This window comes from Euprymna scolopes, chromosome 39 (genome assembly GCF_053919585.1).
Source record: "Euprymna scolopes isolate OS-2025 chromosome 39, ASM5391958v1, whole genome shotgun sequence".
Classification (NCBI taxonomy): Eukaryota; Metazoa; Mollusca; class Cephalopoda; order Sepiida; family Sepiolidae; genus Euprymna; species Euprymna scolopes.
The window spans coordinates 69110872-69134245 of record NC_136520.1 but is presented as its reverse complement, the minus strand read 5'-3'; the positions used below and the strand labels follow the sequence as shown (position 1 = coordinate 69134245).

General features: G+C 33.3%; 1 protein-coding gene across 7 annotated transcripts in view; it reads left to right on the top strand.

Annotated features, from left to right (window-relative positions):
* LOC145263835 (sperm-associated antigen 1-like) overlaps positions 1-23374 on the top strand; it is a 135668-nt gene that overhangs the window by 40542 nt on the left and 71752 nt on the right. For 5 of the 7 annotated variants that reach the window (XM_080120908.1, XM_080120907.1, XM_080120904.1 and 2 more), the window contains exons 2-5: positions 16587-16661; positions 18228-18312; positions 22226-22354; positions 22822-22886. In XM_080120908.1, the coding sequence (XP_079977034.1) occupies positions 16587-16661; positions 18228-18312; positions 22226-22354; positions 22822-22886 (354 nt within the window). Of the gene's footprint in view, positions 1-4024; positions 4173-16586; positions 16662-18227; positions 18313-22225; positions 22355-22821; positions 22887-23374 lie in introns of all 7 variants that reach the window. The other 2 variants (XM_080120906.1, XM_080120903.1) reach the window with 1 other exon arrangement.

Here is a 23374-nt window from a genome sequence, read left to right as displayed (position 1 = left end):
TTCAATACAATTAGTGATTCTGTGCTAAATTTCTGATTTCGGTACAATTACCGATTTTGATTATTTTTAAATTTCTAAATACAGTTGTTGTTTTTGTTTTTTTTTGGGGGGGGGGGGGCAAAATCCATATAATATATGCATATATTTTTGCAAACGTAAATATACACTTGCATGGGTAATCTATAGATTTTAATTTTACTGATAGTTTAAAATCAATAAATGTTTATCATTTCGGTATTGATACGACGAGCCAAGGAAAAGTAAGTTTTAAACAAAGAAATAAAAAAAAATGTATTTTTGGCATCGGAAAATAGGCATTATTTATTCCAATGCTGATCTCCAAACATGTTCTGATTTTTATATTATTTGGATTCTTCAGACTACTGTTCTCACCTTGAATATCATTTTTATATCGTCTCAGTTGATGTTAACTCCTACCTTCTTCAGATGTATCTTGTTGAACTGGGGAATTTGGATGGAATTTTGAACAGAAGCTTTTATTTACTTCATGGAGGTAGCATGCTCTGGTTCTGTCAGCCACGACTGGATAGAGGTCGTAAATAATTTGCAATTTTATTTTTTGGTCACCCACACTGAGAATTGAACCTTCAACCGTCAGATTATCACTTTTACAATTGATTTCAAGTTCGACAGAAATGTTCCAGAGTTCAACAAGGTACACCTGAAGAAGGTTGGAGATTAAATCGACCGAAACATGAGAATAACACTGAAGATGAGAACAGTAGTCCGATGAATCCAAATAATATGAATAACCAATCCTCATCTCAAAAATTCAGAAATGTAATGTTCTAATGTTTTTCGATTTATGATTTCAATTAATCATCCCAAACAGTTTATTTCAAAGATGCTGAACTTCATCTCATGCTCTTCCAATATAATCAGTGTTTCACTTGCATATACACTAATAGGAACTATTGATGCATTGCCAAGTCTTTAGAGGTGTTTGTTTTTCCTACTCCATAACTTCTTTTGAACATCCAAATGTAGGAATTGCTAATTGTATTCATCTGCTGATTTCAGATGAGGATTCTGCAGCCACTTATTTAAGAAGCTCAAAATCTTTGCGTTTTTTTTTATCCATTTTCTTATTTATTGAAACATTAGTAGGTGATGCTCTTTTCTCTTCCTTGCAACCTCTTTCCCACAGAAGAGACATTGCAAGCTTGTCTCTGCTCTATCGTTACTTTCATGGCAAGTGCTCGTCTGAGCTCCAATCTATGGTCATCCCTTGCTGGACTTTCACAAAAAAGTACTTGAGCCCCATTTTATATTGGTGCCTCAATCTAAACATAAATTCCATGAACAAAGTTTTTTTCCTTAGAACTGCCCGCCTGTGAAACATTATTCTGATGGCCTGCTTTTCGATTGACTACAATATCGTAGTCCTCAAGTCCAATGTAAACAATTTCTTGTTGAGCTGTCTCCTTAAATAATCCAATTGTACCCAACTTACACCATTAACGATTACTACACTACTATCTTGCATTCATTAACCCTTATCTTCAAGTAGCCTTCGAACCTTGATAATTGATGACTACCTTGGAAAAAATATTTAATTTCTATTGGTTCATTTTCATCCTCCATTTCTCACAGAATACTCAAAAGTAGAGCTTCAACTTAACAAAGACAGCGACAATAAGTGCGATGTTGTTAGTAGAATGGATATTCGGAGAGAGTTCATTGCTAACGAAAAATACAATTGTGAATTACTTAGGACCTCTATCCAGTCATTGCTGACAGAACAAGAGCATACTACCCCCACCTGAAATTTCCGAGTTTGTCAAGATACACCTGAAGAAGGTTGGTGGTTACATCGACTGAAACATTGTGAAAATGACACTCAAGATGAGAACATTAGTCCAAAGATTTCAAATAAGGCTGTTTACGATTTTGCTATCAACTCCAACCTTAGTTTTCCGTAGGCTTTTTTCCTTGTGAATTTGATATTTTCATGACATTTCCTTCTTTGGAGGAAGCTAGTTCAACCCACCTAGAGTGACTGCTGCTGACTCTGATGTTATAGTGGAGTGGTATTTTTTCTTTCTTTTACTTTTTATAAAGTATTTGCAAGCCAAGATAAACGTCTAAAAAAAAAACAAAAAATGCTTTAAATTAATATAGTATCCTACCCTTGTAAAAACATTTGTTTTTATAGTACTAAATACTAACAGGGAGACTTGACGTTGCCCATGACTGAATAAGGATCAACGAATCCATTTTTTTTTTTTTTCGACATAGTAGTCACACTTATCAAGGCTCGGAGGCCACTCGTGGATACGGGTTATTGAGTGTACAGTAGTCAATGGGATAATATTGTAGTAATTGTTAGTAATGGAAATTTGGTAAATTGGATTACTTAAGGGGGCAGTTCATCAAGAATTTGTTTATGTTGGACTTGAAGACCACTAAGCTAGGAAATGGCCAAATGGAAGAGAGTTCCACAGGCATGCAGTTCTAAGAAAGAAGCTTTTGATTTAGGCACAGATAAAGAGTGGGGAAAATTATTGACAGTGGTTTCAACTAGACAGGTGTTTTTCGTGAAAGTTTGGCGAGAGGGGGGGCGCAGAGATTTTATTGTCATCAAAATCTGTTAAATCATCCATTTTTCAATCAAGTCCATTAATTACCTGCTCTAGTTGGGGACCCACCGTAGTGCACTTTCATATGCCTCTCTGCAGTGACTTAGTCCACAATACATTGTAGTTTACATTGCACTGTAGAGAACCTACAGTAGATTTTATAAAATTATTTTTATATATTGGCTTGAATAAAATTATAATGCAAAAGTCAAGTATTATGGTTCAACTGTGCTCTAAACAGAAACATTCATTTTGAACGCGCTCCTATCATATAAAAAAAAAACTACTGTTGATTTTATATGCCGGACCTTACTGCTTATGCAGTAATAAAACTTCTCAAATGCACTTGTAATACTAGGCTACATAAGGTGTTAACTTTGGTTGAAATCGCCTGTTCCTTCTTTCATTGGATTTTTTTGATTATCGATACTTATTGGAGACATTCTCATACAAAACCTAAGAACACTGTCAGGCACATAAAGTACACTTGTGTAAAAAAATTTTTTAAAATCGACCTTACCATTTTGGAGTCCATACACAGAGTTCCTTTTATCTAATTTTTTTTTTTAAATTTTCTTTCTTTGAAGATTGTAATATCTTATATGCTTTTACAGGATGACCCCCCCCCCAAAAAAAAAACACAGGACATTCAATTGTTTTTCTGAGCATTTTACAGTCAACGGAGAAAAAAGGCCGAAGACCCTAGTGTTTTGATGTGATGTTTTGAATATAAAAAACTAGTTATAACCAAAGTTTCATTTAATTCGGACTCCAATAATGAAGAAGCACCATTGAGGCTGGTTTGCGGTTTGCTCACAATTATGATTGATTTTCTTTTTACCACAAGATTACATTTGTAAGCATTTTTTTTTTTTTTTTTTGTTCAAAACCTGCATTTTCAAAGGATTTTTTTTTTAAAGCAATACAATGTTTTTTTTTGTTTAATACTTGTATAAGCCTACAAGTGGAAAAAAAATTACGTTGTAATGACTTAAAAAAAAATCACATTGTATTGCCTTAAAAAAAAATTACATTGTGTTGCCTTAAAAAAAAATTACATTGTATTGCCTTAAAAAAAAATCTACATTGTATTGCCTTAAAAAAAAAAATCCCTTAACACTACATACAATGTTTTAAGCAAACTACAACATCCGTCACTTTTAGTTATGCATTGTGATGTGTGGTTTCTAAACCAATAATACACAAGACGACAAAATTTCTTATTTCCAACTTTGAACAATCATAATTTGATGGCTGATTAAGCTACCACAATAAATTTGCATCATTGCTTGTATGTTGCAAAGCTCTACGTGACCACATTAAAAGTTTTTAGATATGATGAAAATAAAGTTTTGGTTTGGGATAGCTAATGTAAATAATAATTCCTCATTCGAAAAAAATGCTTATTTCATGTTTGTGCATAGGTGTGTGTACCACAATGGGTGAGAACGTTCCAGTTTATTTTAAGGAGAGCATCAGCAAGTACCATATTCCGCTTAACCACTTGGATTTCGGTTACATCAAGAACTGTAATGATGTCAAGGAATTGGAAAAGATATACAAGCTTTTGAAGTATGTACTGCATTTTTTTTTTTATTATTCAAACAATTCTCTTCTGTCTAGCAGCTTACCAAAAGCCAACGTTGTAACATAGAAATTGAAAAAGGAATATTATAGTCCATGGCGTTCTATACTACAAGTCAATTAATGGTACGAAGCACGATTGGGGCATTTTCAGAGACATTGTCAAGAGACAATGGATACTCCTGTAAGGGTAACTGTGCGTGTAATTGTGAAGCAAGGGTCGTGCAATCTCCAACCACACATCTCCTGAATCAGCACTGCTTGTGTCTCATGGCAAAGAGAGGCTCAAGACTGGAAACAATGCCGAGATAAGCGGAGAGCACATGCACCACTTGGAATTCCCAAATGGTCACCCATTTTAGTACTGACCCAGCTGTGATTTGACAGGAACCGGTCTGTCAACGTGCCATATCTTCATCATAATTGTTTTAATGCCATTTTAAAAGCTGGCATGCACTGAACGTCGGTTAAAAATTGACTTCCACACTAACCTATCTCTGACCAGGTCTTATCTTCCTTTCTCTCAATCCATCACTTCTGTCCATGTTTTCCTCGGACTTCTCCCGTTGCCTCAATTGTTCTGGTACTACCAGATCAGGCTTAGTGGAGATACTGGCTGCCTGACCTAAAATGCACTGAACATTGATGTTTTTTTTTTTTTCTTTTTCTTTCTCTTTCTCTTTTGCAAAATTCAATAATGTTTTGCAAAGTCAAAAAACACAAGCAACAATTTTCCACTACAAAACAGCCAAACCAAACACCATGAATAAAATATTTGAAGATATAAAGAACTTGAAGCACAAAAACTTTTTTTTCTAAAATTACTTCATTGGTGATTAAATAACCCGAAAAGATACAGTATAATCACGTTGACAGACCGGTTCTCGTTAAATCACCATAGGCAACATTGAGCCTGGTCAGTGCTAAAATGGATGACCATTTGCGAATTCCAGGTGCTGTATGTGCTCTCTGCTTATCTCTGCATTGTTTTCAGTCATCTAGCACTTCTCCTTTCCACTGGACTCAAGCAATGCCGATTCAGGAGAGGTGTGGTTGGAATTGCACAACCCTTGCCTCACAATTACATGCTTCGAGACTGAACAGAGGCTTCGAACCCAAAAATGATTGATATGCCCTAAAACAAAACAAAAAATATTAACTGTTCTACATCTACTAACCCAAGAACTCTGATCCATTCTTTTAAAGAAGGTTAGTTGGTTCTTTGTTATTGTAGCGAAATGCAAAAATTGAATTTCAAGTGAAACCATTGCTATCTACTGAATTGTCATGTTGCAGCAATGAAAATATCAAAAAATTAGCGAAAAATAAGTTTTGCTAAATTAACGAAAGATAATCAGTTTTCAGAAAACAGTTACCTCTCTTTTCCAAATTTTTTTCAAAGACAATTTTCATTAATAATTAACTTTCTACCTTATTGTTTTTGATAATTTTCGGATATTTTCATTAATAATTAACTTTCTACCTTATTGTTTTTGATAATTTTCGGATATTTTCATTAATAATTAACTTTCTACCTTATTGTTTTTGATAATTTTCGGACATTTTCATTAATAATTAACTTTCTACCTTATTGTTTTTGATAATTTTCGGACATTTTCATTAATAATTAACTTTCTACCTTATTGTTTTTGATAATTTTCGGACATTTTCATTAATAATTAACTTTCTACCTTATTGTTTTTGATAATTTTCGGACATTTTCATTAATAATTAACTTTCTACCTTATTGTTTTTGATAATTTTCGGATATTTTCATTAATAATTAACTTTCTACCTTATTGTTTTTGATAATTTTCGGACATTTTCATTGCTGTGACATGATACTTCAGTAGATGCCATTGGTTTCACTTGAAATTCAAGATTTCAATTTTGCTACAATTACGTAGAAGCACCATTATGTTAACTATATTTGAAATAACATTCTGAAGTGGCCTGTAGTATAGAATATTGTCATAGTCTAACATTAATTACCTTAGTTTAATTTTTCTTCCAAAATTTAATTTTAAAATGCTTTAAGGACTGATGTTTATCGTAACTGTTCCCCCCCTCCCATTGTCAATCCGTCTTGCGCTTTCTCTCTTCATCTCTTTCTCAAAGTAGAGTGAAAAGTTGTTGAGATATTGTATAATTCTACTATAATTTTTATTTAGTACTAGTTATATTAACCCAATGTTACCCCAGAAGCATTAAAATCATTTTAGCTTAAATTATTAAATTAAACAAGCGGGACCTGTGGAAATTCCACAGTGGACTCTTTCATATGTAATATATTGAGGTTGGCATTCTGTGAAGGTTCAGCATAAATGGAGACGCTCCGATATTATTGTAGCTCTTTTGTTAAAACTGCAAAAGTATTTATTTAAGCTAGCAGGGACGCCTGGCATAGCCCGGTCGTAAAGTACGCATAAATATGATATTTTAATTCTTGCAAATTTATTATATATTATTATAGAGTTAATGTTCTATTGATATTTATATATTAGTTGCGATTTCAAAAATAAAAAAGTATATCCATATGACTTGAGTGTATCAGCTTGAACCGAAACCCAAACATATATATATATATATATATATATATATATATATATATATATATACGCGTTTTATTTTTTATTACCGTATTTTTCTGTTAAGTTACATTATTGTTTCAGCTACCCGGCCGTTTTTTGGCCGTCATGTAGCTTCCTCAGACTTTTACAGAAATGTTCGTTCATTCCACCATAAACGAACATTTCTGTAAAAGTCTGAGGAAGCTACATGAAGGCCAAAAAACGGCCGGGTAGCTGAAACAATAATGTAACTTAACAGAAAAATACGGTAATAAAAAATAAAACGCATATTTGCTCTACAACAGTATTGAGCACTTCCTTCAGGTTTTTATTAATTACCATCTCTACTATATATATATATATATATATATATATATAAAATGGGTTGATAAATTCCAACGAAAGAAAGATGTATATTTAAATAAGGGGGTAGTCACCAACAATGTGTATTTTTTAACATTATTTTATTATTCCGTGTCTTGGTTTTTCATTGAGAATTATGTTTGGATCATTGTAATAATGTTTTTAAGTCATTGAAATCGTTTACGCACGTTTCAGACGATCTGTGATACGTCCTCGTCAGAAATTATTTTCACGCGCGTAAACGATTTCAATGACTTAAAAACATTATTACAATGATCCAAACATAATTCTCAATCAAAAACCAAGACACGGAATAATAAAATAATGTTAAAAAATACCCATTGTTGGTGACTACTCCCTTATTTAAATATATATATATATATATATATATATATATATATTACCTCACCCTTTTTTTAACCAAGTAAGATCTGTGACTTACTTGTGGTTTCATTAAATACTTTTACATGCAAAATCCGATCCCGCATTTTGCTAATTCCTGCCCTCTGATGAGAAGGAGAGTATTTCTTCGAAACTCCGCGGATTAAGGACTATCCACTTATCTTGTGCTTCCTTTTTAAAATTAAATGTTTTTAACTCTTTTTCAAGATGTTTTTTAACATGTTTTATTAATCATTTGTTCATATATATAATATATGTATATATATATATATGAACTTCAGTTCCTTCAGCTATAATCAAAAGTGAAACCAAAATTTATGAAGAATTCTTGGTAAAATTATTATTACATGAAACAGAAGTTCATAACAATTTAACTACAGTCACTCGGATGTAAGCGTTCACACAAAATAAATAACACACACACTATCCTATTAATATATAGATAATATATATACATGCAAGTTACAAAGTTATGGGAGAAAATAATGCTCAAAATATTAGCGGAGATAATTCCTGTTTTACTTTCACATGAAAATAGGAGATGTCTTTTACAATTCTAACTTTTAGTACTTATGCAGAATAAGAACTGTGCTATCATGGGAATTTTCCAAGTAGTTTATGCAAAACACTGGAAGATACCGAACAAAGTTTTGTGATTTATTTATTTTTTTATTTATTATATTTTGGCGCAAATGTGGGCCAATTTTTTCAATGAGGAAAATTTTTTTTTTTTTTTTCTATTCAATTTTCACCCCAAACAAGGCACAGTGCCACTTTGAAGTAGGGGGCTACTATCGAGCACATAAGTTGCAAGGATATTATGAAGGGAGGTAAGTAGCAAGATGTCTTTCCACATTACACTTGAACTTCTGCATGTCAGTACAGTTGGGATAGCAGAATCCCGGAAGGAAATTCCAAAGTCTAGCAGTTCTGAGGAAGAAACTATTGGAGTAAAAATCTTTCTTACACCTAGAGATCTCTACTGTGAAGGGGTGGGATTTAGCTGCTCATCGGGTTTATTCATGTTGAGGGGGTACAAGTGCTTGTAGTTCATCAAAGCATTCACCATTAAAGTACTTGTAGAACAGGCAGAGGGATGCAACATTTCGTCGATGGGACAGAGGCTGAAGCTTAGATGACAGTTCAGGACCTATCAGGGTGGCAATTCTCTATTACACAGATAATTCAATGAAAAATTCATTGAAAAATGAAAACATCCTTTTTGCTGTTATAAAGAAAATGCAATGAATAATTATTGGAGAATTTTTACGGAACTTTAAGAAAATTCATATTTTGAATTAAAAAAAAAAACGTATTTATGATAAATATTTGTTGGATAACAAAAATATGGTATGTTACGCATCGGAATACGCTGGGAACGACGAGAGACCAATGGGACAACAATAGAAAAAAAAAAATAAGACAAAAAATGACGAAAAGAGGTGAATGGGAGGGGACGGAATAACTTGTCTCAGGACACCGGTAAAATATATACAGGACAGCAGGACTCATGAAATAACAAGACAAACGCAAAATGAAATTTTATAAATTTTATTTAAGGACTAACATTAGCTAAAGGATAGGGGATGAGAAAATAAAATAAAATAAAACATACAGAATAAAATAGCAAAAAAATGAAGGACCTTTTGGGAAGGGAATTCTGTTCTCTTATGTAATTAATGGAGTCGGGTAGAAAACATCATCCGTATTTTATAAAGACAAGAAAATGTTCATTACATCAAATTCAATGTTCAATGTGGACGGATGAGGGTAAAGGAGAGAGAGAGAGAAAATAGCAAAACGGTAGCTTATTGTTTGCCGATACGCGCGTTTGGTATATTGTCTTGTTTTGTTCGTTTCTCATTTCGGCCGTAATTCTTTCGTGTTGCTATAGCATAAGTATCATCCACAGAAAATTCTCGTAGTTTCCTTCGTTTGGTGAGAACCACGCAGCATGTGTCTATCTCCGTTGCTGGTTGGACCCCAAAAGAGGAAGCGGGCTCCAAAAGATCCATTTCCTGTTCCTCCACTGCGCATGGCAGAGGAGAGGGGAGGGGCCTTATCCCGGGTGCGTTTACTGCGATGTCAGCAAAGGTGAATTGTCGTCGTAGTTATTTATAGTTGGGGCTGACCGACCCTTTCTGTTCATGTCTACTCCTTCTCTCTCTTTCTCTCTCTCTGTACTTCTCCACCCACTTTCTCTCTGTATTTCCCTACTCTCTGTATATATCGTTATTCCCTCACTTTCAAACTTCCTCATTGACAAGTTACAAAACAAGCGTAAAATAACAAATACAGATGATGCGTGCTCGACTTTTAAATATTCTATAAAAGCTTTAAACTTTCCCTATAATTATATAACAGGTAGCACCCCCTCCCTCCCCCACACACAGACACATTTTTTTTCTAAATTATTTTATCTTTTTTGTTCGAATCAAGATAAATATTTATTTATATATATTTATATTTTTTTTTTAATAAACTAATGATAGTAAATAATTTTTTTTTGTAAATGATGTTGGCTGCTGTGATTTCCTTGGCTCAGCACTTCAGCACCTTTCGACCTTTTACATAAACTGCCTGGAAAATTGCAATGATAGCACCGTCCTTATTTTGCATAAGTAACCATTATTTAAAATTATTTAAAATTGTCTTCATTGTAATAATCTTCTCAGCCAGAAAAATTATTTTTGGAAAGAAACTGAAGCGAATTATAATTTTTGTTTATACTGTAAAAGAAACATGCTGCTAGGATAAAAAGGAAGAAATTGCTAGTCAGATCCATTTCTGACGTTTCTGAATTTTTGAGATGAGGATTGGTTATTTGTATTATTTGGATTAATCAAACTACTGTTCTCATCTTGCGATTTTCACAACATTTTGGTTGATATAACCTCCGACCTTCTTCAGGTGCATCTTGTTGAACTCTGGAATTTGGACGGAATTTCGAGCGGAACCTTTTATTTACTTCACAAGGGTAGCATGCTTTTGTTCTGTCGGCCATGACTGGATAGAGGTCCTAAGTAATTCACAATTGTATTTTTTCGGCCACCCACACTGAGGACCTGTGGCGCAGTGGTTAGAGTACTTGGAAAAATTAATTATAAAAAGTGATAGTCTCCTGAAAGTTGAAGGTTCAATCTTCAGTGTGGGTAACCGAAAAAATACAATTACAAATTACTTAGGACCTCTATCCAGTCATGGCTGACGAAACAAGAGCATGCTACCCCCGTGAAGTTAATAGATGGTTCCGCTTGAAATTCCGTCCAAATTGTCTAGTTCAATAAAAACATTCCTGAGTTCAAGAACATACACCCGAAGAAGGCCGAAACGTGGAAATCAGACTCAAGATGAGAATAGTAGTCCAATTAATCCAAATAATATGACAATCCATCTCTATTTATGTCTAACATGAAAAATTAAATCAATATAAACTGATTTATTATTCCTTTTTTATATTTGTAGGAGGGGGAGGGTATGAGGTTTTCCTTCATTTATCAATTCCCCAATGTGCGAAGAGTAAAAATCTGTCAACTGTTTTCGTGATTAAATGCCTTAAAAAGTTGGTACAAACCTGATTTTGTGCAGCTTGTAGTGTCTGTTAGCAGACAAAAAGAATAAAGGAAAGAATAAAAGAATAGTTACTGATGATCTTGTGAAGTAACAAGATTTCTCATCACCTCATATGCAAATAAGATGCTACCGGTTTGAATAAAAACCTGTTTTCAGAGACTGAGTTGATTCTGATTTTGGATTTTCAGAGACTGAGTTGATTCTGATTTTTGACAGCAGTGTATCGAATTTAACCCTGCAAATTGTTAGTTGAAAGTACAGAATAGTTAACGATTTATTTGTGCAGAATAGTTAACAATTGATTATTTATCCAGTTTTTATTCCTTCATAATATATTTTTTTTCGTATTTACTCTGTTTAACAAAATTAAATTTATTATAATTAAACATTGGTCCTTAAGATGTTCAAAAAAAATTTGTACAATGCATAAAAATCTTTAACGCCATTTATGCCATTGATTCAATTCTTTTTCTCTCAATTTTGCATATTAACACTTTTAATTTAATTACATTCTTTGAATATTATTCATCATTTTCTTCTGTCTTTATCCTGGGGGAGGAATGTGATACTATAAAGGTGAGTCACTAAGTGCTGAGGGGGCGATAATAAATAGGAAGTGTCATACAAATATACGATGAAATAGGAAGTAGCAAACAATGAATCTGTAGGTATTTTTAGATTGAGCCTTTTAGATTTGACAATGACAGTAGAAATCCACAGAACAGATTACAAGGGAAGGGCAGCATCCGGGTGGCTGGGGTGGGGGTGAATCCAGATACTGACGCAGAAAAGACAGTTGATTGACAACTAGATGCCGTTCGCGGCGGATGGGAGTTGATAGCGAAAAAGAAATAGACGAATTGCAACTGACAGACGAACGTAACATCGATAGAACGGGGAGAAGACACACACACTCACAAGTCCAACCGTCAAATATATGTGAAACCTTGGCGTTTGTGTTTTTCCTTTCTTGTTCCACAGCTTATTCTACTTCCACTTTGTGACCCGCGTGCGTTCCGTCGGCAGCCATCAGTATGAACCAAAACATGATGACACCGCCAACAAGAACGATGAAGAGATGGAGGTAGTAATCCATGGCACACAACTATGTGGTCGTCGGCCTGTCGAAGGAAGGCCATGTGCTGTCACAGGGGGTGACTACATTGGATTTCTGTCTCTACAATATAGGTTTAAATGTTTGGTCAGAGTGAAGTCTGTCTTGAAATCTTGGTGTTGGGTATCTAGCCATCTTTCTTTCGTGGGATACTATTCACACGAGCCGCAGGGTATCTGCTTAGCCTGCCCAGTGATTGGATCAGGAGAAGGAAAAAAAAGAAAAAACTTAATTTTGTAGCTTGATTCTTTATATACATGTGGCATTAATTGGTACATGAGGGGAATAGCTGCTATAAGAAGGATGGGTGGGGGGTCGAGTTTTTGACAGCTGAGAGAGAGCATATATATTGAGAGTGTTGTGAATTATGGTTGAAGTTAACGTGTTAGTATGAACTGCAGCATTGGAGAGAAGTTCTGTGTTGTTTTTTTTGTTTTTTTTTGCATTTCATTTTTTGGCCATTCTAAGAGCCTTCATTTTGATTCCCAATTTTGTAAGAATGTTGCCATTTATATGCAATGCAAACCAGCACAGACTATCTGAGATTAGTGTAGTATCATAGCACCGATAAATATAAAATTTTAAACATGGTTGTCTCTGATGAGAGCTGAAGTCTAATGCAGTATCTTTGTCTCCATGACTGATAATCTTTCTGCTTTTGCCAACAATGGCTACCAATTGCAGCCATACAAAACTGATCATACAACATTCTGATAAATTTTGGAGTCGATCACTGATCCATGGATCACTAGTGGCTGTGCGCCATTTTAGCCATGCAGCATTGATTCAGGCATTGGTTTTTTAATCAATTTTGAATAGAAAACTACTTGACTCTAATTATCCTCTCCGAATATGCAATATTAATTAATCCCTTTAATTTCATGAAAGTGGGTTAAAACAGTAATAGTATTGTTGTAATTATATTGTGGGAGATTGATTTAGTAATGGTGTTAAATAAAAGTAAATCACGTTTCTGAATTTTTTAGATGAGGATTGTGTATTCGTATTATTTGGATTCTTCCGATTACTGTTTTCGTTTTGAGTGTCATTTTCACAACGTTTCAGTTGATGTAACCTTCGACCTTCTTCAGGTGTATCTCGTTAGACTCAGAGAATGTTTCTGCCAAACTCTGGGAATTTGATGAAATTTGGAATGAAATCCTTTATTTACAGGATGGGACGATAAATTTGTCATCCTAAAGAAAACAACACTACAGTTTTATTTTAAAACATTTATTGAAAAAGATCGATTCAGCTAACTTGATTATGTAGTGAAGCTGACATCTATTCAATGTAGCTGCTTTTAATCTCAACTACCGCCTCAATACAGGTTCGCAACTAGGAGCATACCTTTTCCACAAGTGCTCTACCAATGTTCGGCAAATACTCAGTGGGTGACAGCAATCAGTCTAGCTTTAGTGTTGTGAGAGGTCATGTTGATGATGCTCTCGATGTATGATCAAACAAAGTAATCCAGCAGGTTCAGGTTGGGTGAGGAGGAGGGGAGCCAGTGACAAAAGGGTACAAAGTCAAAGCACTCCTTCTGAAGCCAAGCCTGGGTCTCTTTGGACTTGTGGACTGGCACCAAGTCCTGCTGCCACACTAAGGATCTACCAATGGCCATATGATTGCACCAGGGGATCACCACACTCTTCAGCACATCCAGGTACACTTCGGTGTTGACTTTCAAGCCGACTTTGAAGATGTGAGGTGGCATGATGTGGCCCTCACTTGAACCCACACCAAAGACTATAACCATGGCCGGAAACCTTTTCATCACCCTGGACATGTCTCTGTTCTTCGGATTTGCATTTTGAGGGTGCTGGCAATGGTCCTGTTGTCATAACTTGGATCGGTAGAGAGCATGAGCTGTACAGCAGCGCATCTCCAATCTCGTTCATTGAACATTGCGTCACTATTGCTCTTGGGATTTGTATACAACTGGCCAACTAGTAGATGGTCTGCAACAAAAAAGAAAACCGGTTTTCATCAAACGGAAATGGAATCCTGTCGTCTTTTCTAGAGCGACAATTTTATAGTTCCACCTTGTACTTTAGAGGTAGTATGCTCTCATTCCCAAAGGCTCCGAAAATTCATACTGGAACTGTCTGCAAGGGCCCATGGAGTAGTGGTTATAGTACTTGGAAAAATAAATTCTAAAAGTGACCTCCTGAAAGTTAAAGGATCGCTTCTCAGTGTGGACGACCGAAAAATACAATTGCAAATTACTTAGGATCTTTATCCAGTCATGACTGATGGAACGAGTGCATCCTACCCCCATGAAAAAAAGGGTTCCGTTCAAATTCCCGAGTTTGACAAGATGCATCTGTAGAAGTTTGGAGGTTACATTGACCAAAACATTATGAAAATGACACTCAAGATGGGAACAGTAGTCTAAAGAATCCAAATGCGAAAAGTAAATCAGTTAATAACATATCTGGTAATTCAATAATCTATAATCTAAATCTCGTCTGTCTGTTTAAATGTATGTTTATATGACTCGTAAAAACTTTCGACAGAGGCGACGGATTTTCACAAGATTGGTACCATTTTAAAGCTCAACCCTTCGGGCGACAAATATCGAAAAATTGGCCAAAAACATTAATTCTTTCACCCTCAACTGAGTACTTTTCTATAGGGAGGGGTCGCTTTTTTCACCAATATTTTCGAAAGTCATCCCCTCTTTTCGATTGTCTAGCTTTAATTTAAACCTACATCACTTTCATTTGGTGATGGGTACAATAGCTAATGCTTCACTTTTTTTTTTCTTTTTTTTCACCTTTTCTTCCTTCGTAGTGCAGGTTCAAGCCTGTCTGCCTACTACAATTTTTTTTTTTTTTATTTTGCTCAACATACACCTACAAACACCTGGGCAACGCCGGGCTACTGTTAAAATAAATCTAGTTAATAATTGCTAAGAGTATAAATTAAAATCCTTCTTTTACCTTTTATTTTGGGTTTCAAATGAATCGAATGTGAGGAAAATTAAATTAGGGTTGGACAATTTAATATCAGTTAATTATCCGATTTCAGGTGGAATTTTGGAGTGAAAGGTGTAGACATTTTTTTGGGTTACAAAACAAATTGCTTTTGCTTTCATTGCTTGTTCTTAATTTAAATAAAGCGATTGAATTTAATTAAAAGAAATACTAATCAAAGTTTACTGTTTGATCTACAGAAGCATTAACATTTTGTTTTAACTTATCAATGCTTTTTAAAATCTTTTTCATCTTTTATTCTTTTTTCATTCATTTAAAACACAAATGCCATCTTTTTTCTTTTTATTACATCTTTTTCCTTTCTTTTTATTACATCTTTTTCATTTTTTTTTATTACATCTTTTTCCTTTCTTTTTATTACATCTTTTTCCTTTCTTTTTATTACATCTTTTTCCTTTCTTTTTATTACATCTTTTTCATTTATTTTTTATTACATCTTTTTCATTCCTTTTTATTACATCTTTTTTCATTTTTTATTACATCTTTTTTCATTTTATATTACATCTTTTTTCATTTTTTATTACATCTTTTTTCATTTTTTATTACATCTTTTTTCATTTTTTATTACATCTTTTTCCTTTCTTTTTATTACATCTTTTTCCTTTCTTTTTATTACATCTTTTTCCTTTCTTTTTATTACATCTTTTTTCATTTATTTTTTATTACATCTTTTTCATTCCTTTTTATTACATCTTTTTCATTCCTTTTTATTACATCTTTTTCATTTTTTATTACATAAATTTCATTTTTTATTACATCTTTTTTCATTTTTTATTACATCTTTTTCATTTTTTATTACATCTTTTTTCATTCCTTTTGATTACATCTTTTTTCATTCCTTTTGATTACATCTTTTTTCATTTTTTATTACATCTTTTTTCATTTTTTATTACATCTTTTTTCATTTTTTATTACATCTTTTTTCATTTTTTATTACATCTTTTTTCATTCCTTTTGATTACATCTTTTTTCATTTTTATTACATCTTTTTTCATTTTTTATTTCATCTTTTTTCATTTATTTTTTATTACATCTTTTTCATTTTTTATTACATCTTTTTTCATTCCTTTTGATTACATCTTTTTTCATTTATTTTTTATTACATCTTTTTCATTTTTTATTACATCTTTTTTCATTCCTTTTGATTATATCTTTTTTTTTCATGTCTTTCTTTTGATCATTTTATTTTTGTTTTAAATATTTTTCAATCCTAAAAAAAAAAATTTAATTGCTTTTTATCTTTTCTTTTACATCTTTAATCTTTTTTTTTTTTTTTTTCGTTCCCTTATGTTTTCTATCCTTTTAAGCTGTTTTTGTTTCCTCCTTTTTTTTTATCTGTCATTCCTTTTTCTAATCCCCTTTTTTCCTATCCTCTTTTCAGATCCGGGGAAGAGGGAACTTATGTTGAATTGGAAAAGTGTTGTGAAGAGAAACTTACGAAATTACACCCAAACAGGTATTGATTATGATTCATGTTTTAACTAAGATATGTTAGAAATATGATATATTTATATTTTTTTTAGCACATATTACATAAAGAAATGTTGCGTTTTTTTTTTCGTTTTTTTGGGTTTTTTTTCTCTAAAATTCAAAAATTAAATATATATGTATTTCCCCAAAACCTCTGGTCTTGGAGAACAGGCTAAACCTTGCTGCTATGGCTTCACATGATCTGAAATAACAGCAAGGAGAGACTTGATTCTAAATATTTCTCATATGTTATATCTCCCTTCTGTTAGAAATCGGGTACTATTATGAATAACTCCAGTATCAAATAATCCTTATACACTGTGAAAGATACTTTATGTATGAAAACCACAGGCTCCTTTAGTCTTTGACACGAAGGGGTGTCTGTGCATGAAATTCTTGTGGTACGAGGTGCGCAATCTCCAGCCACACCTCTCCTCAGTCAATATTGTTAAATACTAGTGGCAAGTGAAGTGTATGTACAGGATGACTGGAAACAAATGCCGAGATAAGCAGAGAGCACATTCAGCGCCTAGAATTCCCAAATGGTTACCCGTCTGGTAATAACCAGACTCAACGTTGCTTAACTTCAGTGATCTGACGAGAACCAGTGTGTCAACGCAATTAAGCCGTATATATACGGTATGAAAACCAAAGAGGGGAGATATAACATATGAGAAATATTTGGAATCAAGTTGCCCCTTGCTGTTATTTCAGATGATTTGAAACAGCAAGTTTTAGTCCTCCCTCCAAAACCAGAGGTTTTGAGGAAATATCAGATATTTTGTAATTCATATGCAAAACTAGGAAACCAAATGACTATGATTGAAATATTGGTAAAGGTTCAGTATCTTTCCACCCTAAAAAAGCTAATTTATATGTCTGGCAGTGTTCTTAGATATGTTTTGGGCAAAAATTCATTCAATAATATTGAAAATAAAAAAAAAGTCTGATTTTAAAAATAGTCTCACTTATAGATTAAAAAAAAAAAAATTTTACAGGGGAATATTTTACATTACACAGACCAAGGGAGATAATAAAATCTCAGCAAATCATTTCTTTAAAAGAAAAAAGATATATTGTCATCTGGAGAAACAGCTCAATGGTAGAGCATTTGACTACAGATGGAATGATTCCCTGTTCAAGCCTGGGTGTACCTCACCACTTTATTTTAATTTTTTTTATTAATGAGTTCAGTTTACGATAAAAGAAGTACCATTTAAAATCGCAGCAAATCATTTTTTCATTTGCAGATTTTAAAACTAAACATTAATCAGAAGTGACTTTTGCAAGGCATTGATCAACAAGCCGCAATATCAGCTGACGTGATATCGTGAACAAAACATAGACATAATTTCATGAACGACATTATCATTATTATTTATCCACCGAACAAATTATTCCTCGTAATATATAATATTCAATAGAGGATTGATTCTATAATAATACATATGTAATCTGCAGAAATTAAAATATTATGTTTAAATGTATTGTATGACCGTACAATGCTGAGTGGCCAGCTGTATACATATATATTTTTGTTTTTATTTTTTAGCCGAGCCCTAAGAAAAGCAACTCCTCTATTGAAACTGTCCGACATCAACAGAGAAGAACGGTGGGATCTAGAAGAAGATTTAAAAGTATTTTTCATTTTTTAATTCATTCCTAAATACTTTGCCTAAATCAGAGGTACAGAATTTTTTTTATTTAATTCGAAAAGGAATTTTTACCTTTTTTTTTTTTTTTTTTTTTTTAATAATTATTAATTACTAAAAAAAAAAGTGAATAAGTTATCGGAAACTGTTAGCCCTATTATTTTATGGACAAAAATAAGATTTAAAAAAAAAAAAAAGGACACTATTTTTTAATGTACTGAAGAGTCACTATTTACCAAGGCCAGAAGCCACTTGAGGATAAGGATTAAATAAGAGCATCAGTTAAACAATGCTATGAGGGAATTGAAAATATTAAATGGAGTGGATAACTCTTCTATTTACCACCGCTACAAAGTACTTTTCTTCTTCTGTGCACCTAAAACCAAATGGAACTTCTATGGACAGAGTTTCTTTCCAAGAACTTCCCATCTGTGGAACATATTGCCATGGAACTGCTTCCTTGCAAACTACAAATTGGTCATCTTCAAACCCAATATCAACAAGTACTTGTCGAGCTATCAAGTTTTGTTCATTCTGTGCATCATTTTCAATCCTCTCAAGGTATTGTTCGTCATCCAACTGACAATTTCATCTTTATCCTTGAGTGTTGTTTGGCCTTGGTGGGTGATTACACTGAATTAAAAAGCAAAACTAAAGAAAAACTGACACTTTTTCGATTTTAAGATTTATCCTCAAGTGGCTTTTGGCCATAATAAATGATTCGTTAATAGAAAAATAATGCTTGATTGTTTTCACTAAAATTTGAAATGTTACTTTCTAGCTGCTTCTTTGGAATAAGAGCAAAAATCAAAAAATTAAATTTCAGTTAAAACAATGGTATCTTCTTTGTTGAACTCAGGAATGTTTCCGTTGAGCTCGTGGTGCAATGATTAGAGTACTTGGGAAAATCAATTGTAAAGGTGATATTCACCTGGAGATTGAAGATCCAGTTCTCAGTGTGGACGATCGAAAAATACAATTGTGAATTACTTCGGAACTCTATCCAGTCATGGCTGACAGAACAAGAGCATGCTACACCTGTGAAGTAAATAAAGGGTTCGGTTCATTTAAAATTCTGTCCAAATTCCAGAGTTCGACAAGATTCACCTGAAAAAGGTCAGAGGTTACGTTGACCGAAACATTGTGAAAATGACACTCAAGATGAGAACAGTAGTCCGATGAATTCAAATAGTACGAATAACCAATCCTCATCTCAAAAATTCAGAAACATAAGTTATTTCCCTTGTTTAAGTTATATTTCCAGAAATAAAGGTAGTTCAATGAATTGTGAAATCTTGAAAGGCCATGTTTTATATAGTAATATGTTACTAATTGCAACATGACTAGTAGATAATATTAGTTTTAAATGTACTAAAATAAGAAGTAGACAAGTTTTTATAATAGCAGGGGGAAGTAACTGCAGTCTGTCTTGTTAAATTTTCCCCACAAAATTAATCGTGGATCAATGAATTCTGAAAGTTTGTGTTTTATGTAATAATGCAGTAATATGTTACTAATTATGACATAAAAATTGGATAGATAACATTGGTTTTTAATGGATTTTCGATTTTCGTTTCTATTCCAAACATGTACCCTTTTTTTACACTTTTTGGACCCACACGTTGTGTTTAAGACAGTTGCAAGGAAACAAACAAAAGGAAGAAATGCCATTCGGCTTTTCCAGTTGAAATGAAATTTTATTCATGGTACTTCCAAAATAATGTATTGCCTCTTGTTATAAAATTCTCTTAGTTTATCTCGTCTACCATGTAGCTTACAAAACCCTACCGTCAGGTTTAAAGGTCTCTTGTCGCCACCACGGGCCACATGTCCATCTCGTCTGGAAAGCATTTTCCTTTCTGGTCCTCTGCTGCCCATATGTGTTTGCTGTCGCCTTTCATCCACGTGTGTCTTTTTTTTTCTCTCTCTCTTTTTCTTCCCCTTCTCTTCCTCTGTAGTAACATCACTTCACGCACTGTCTTGGCTATTTGCATAGGTGTCATGCTGCTGTTACAAGTGCTCGTGGCTCTGTTACAATGATATATACACCCACTTCCCTAAGCATGAAAATGCCACGTCATTTGGATGAACACTTTATATACACACAAATATAGAATATATACGTTTTAGATTACCTATACAACACATACGTTTATTAAACACTAGAGAGACACAATCCCATACGTAAAGGGGAATCTGACATATTTATATAAAATAAGTCAGAGAGAATGGCAACCTTGGTTGAAGTGAATGTCCCTAATGATGGAGGTCTGAACAGAGCTGAAAGGGAGAAACAGACCAAATACCAAGGTCTCATGTATGATATGAAAAGAAACTGGAATCTTAGGGAGATATCAATCATACCAGTTATTTATTATAGGTGCTACAAGGCTTATGAAGAAGAACCTAAAGTCCTACCTAACTAATATTCCTGGTGAACCAAGTGCAAAAGAGATCCAGACAATTGCACTTAACGGAACAGTGAGGATACTAAAAAGAGCTCTCGGTTGGTTTCAATAAGAAGCAGGGCAATATTGGCAGCTGGTTTGGCTGCCCCATACCCAGCGTTACAATCTTCAAAGGAAGAAAATGAAAAAAAGGAACATCATAATTACTAGACGATACACAAACTCACACTAAACATTTGTACGTTACTACTTAATCTGTATTGTGTGTAGTAGATACAAGATTTGAGCGTAACTTTGTGCAAAAATCCTTCCCAGGTAGATTAATTCAAATTTTTTTTTTACATGTTAGTCGGGAATATTATTCATCAAGTGTACTTATTCTTTAGTCATGTTTGTCAAATCTAGGAAATTAATAAGATGCTAATTCAAACGTGAAAAAGGGAGAGATATATACTAAATTATATTTTGTAATTCAAGAGTGACAGACTAGAAAAATTATTTCAGAAATTCCCAAGGTAAATTAATAAAAAAAAAAAAAACTTACCATGCTCTAGTGGAAGAAACTAACAGAAACGCTATTTCTAAATAGTTCTTATTTACTTTACCTCTTCACGGGACAGAGTTAGATACCAGGGTCGTTTTTTCAACGTGGAGAAAGGAACAAAAAAATCAAAATTGTCTCAGTCGTGAAGGATTTCTCCTCCACTGACAGAGAGATGAAAGTCTGATTGAAAACTTTAGTGAGATTTAATAAAAAAAAAAAAAAAAAAAAAAAAAAAAAAAAAGATTAACTGTGCAACAGACATCACGAACAATGAAAACGTAAACCTGAATTATGTACAAAATCTAATATAGATCCTTCGGTATATCTCCTATAGGAAAGGGTAGATTTTCCAGATGAAAATATTGATAATACTTTGCATAAATAGTTTAAATGATTTCACTCCACACATTAAACTTAGTTAATCATAAAACTTCAACTACTTTCGTATACACGTGTATATTTTATGAGTTGTATAAGGATGTTTCAAATGCTCCCTCTCTTTTTTTGCTTTCATTTTTGTTTTTGTTTTTTGTTTTTGAGGGTGGAGGGTTTTGATCGGCCGCCATAAATAAAAATGACCCCCCCCCTCCTCCTCCAAAAAAAACCTTTCCTTCTGAGGATGAGACTCACAAATGGCAAATTCCTCCTTTTTTTTTTTTTTTTTTTTTTTTTTTTTTTTTTTTTTTTTTTTTTTTTTTTTTAACACTTTTTCAAATCGCTGTGGATTGTAAAACAACCCCCAAAGTTTGTTCTGAAAACTTGAATTTTGTCTGGAGAAGGTCTTAAAAAACTTTGAAAATTCTTAAAAAGTCCTTAAAAATGGACATTGAAAATCTATACGAACCCTGTCCATACATTCCCTACTTTATTCCAGCTTTTTCCAAATGAAATCTTTGTTTTGTTAAACTGATGATTTCTAAAACAGGCAGAATCTTGTCTCCTTCAGAACTGGACTGCTGACATGGCGACCTTGGATGAAACCCTAAAGAACATGCCTTCTAATCCAGCAGATCTACAGGACAAACCACCAGTCCGATGCTCAGAGAAATTGAAAGATGGAAATGAAAAAAGAGAGGTGAGTACTCAAATAATTGACTAAATTCATTAGAAACTGAGTGGACCATTGCGTTATACTAGTTTTATCTATCTGGAGTTGCCCAGGAGTAAAAAAAAAAAAAAAGATCGACTTGTTTGCTGACTAAGAATTTTTACAAACTTTGTTTCAGTACATGACGTTATTATTAGAAACAATTCAATAATTATGTTCATGTTGAAAGAATGGATGAGAGTGCTTGGGTTAGTAAAAGTAGACCAGTTGAGGCAGCAGGTTCAGTTGGAAGAAAAACATGGGAGGAAATGACAAAAATAAATTTAAGGGATAAATAAATAAAAAAAAAAGAAAAATACCTGGCCAGAGATAGGTTAGTTTGGAAATCAATGTCTTGAAGCCATCCAACATATGCAAACATGTTAAACAGACATTAAATCAGACGTGATAAAAAAAAAAATTTTTTTACCCTTAATTTTTAAATTTCTTTGCAGAAAAAGAAACCACCACCTGTCAGCAAAAAACCAGTGATGCCGCGGGGATATAAAGACTGGGACAAGTAAGTAATCTATGTAAGACTAGCAAGGTTACCTGGCGTGTTGTTATGAGCCATAAAAACCTAAATAGAAGATGTTAAATAATATTACCCCCCCTCCTTGCCTTCAAAGAGATTTTATTTTGTGAGGAGTAAAAAATAAAATGATGGAGGGTTTACAGTGCTACTGAAAGTGTCAAATAAAATTAAGGATGCCTCCAGAGCACTATTAAATCTGCACCCTTCCTTTCTTTGTAGAGGAATGACAATAGTTAAGAAATGGTCAATAAAATCCGGAGTTAGTGTCTTTCAATTTGAAAAAATTGCTGACTAATAACTTGTATTAAAATATAACATTAAAAATCATGATTAATTCTTGATAACATTAAAAATCATGATTAATTCTTGATAACATTAAAAATCATGATTAATTCTTGATAACATTAAAAATCATGATTAATTCTTGATAACATTAAAAATCATGATTAATTCTTGATAACATTAAAAATCAT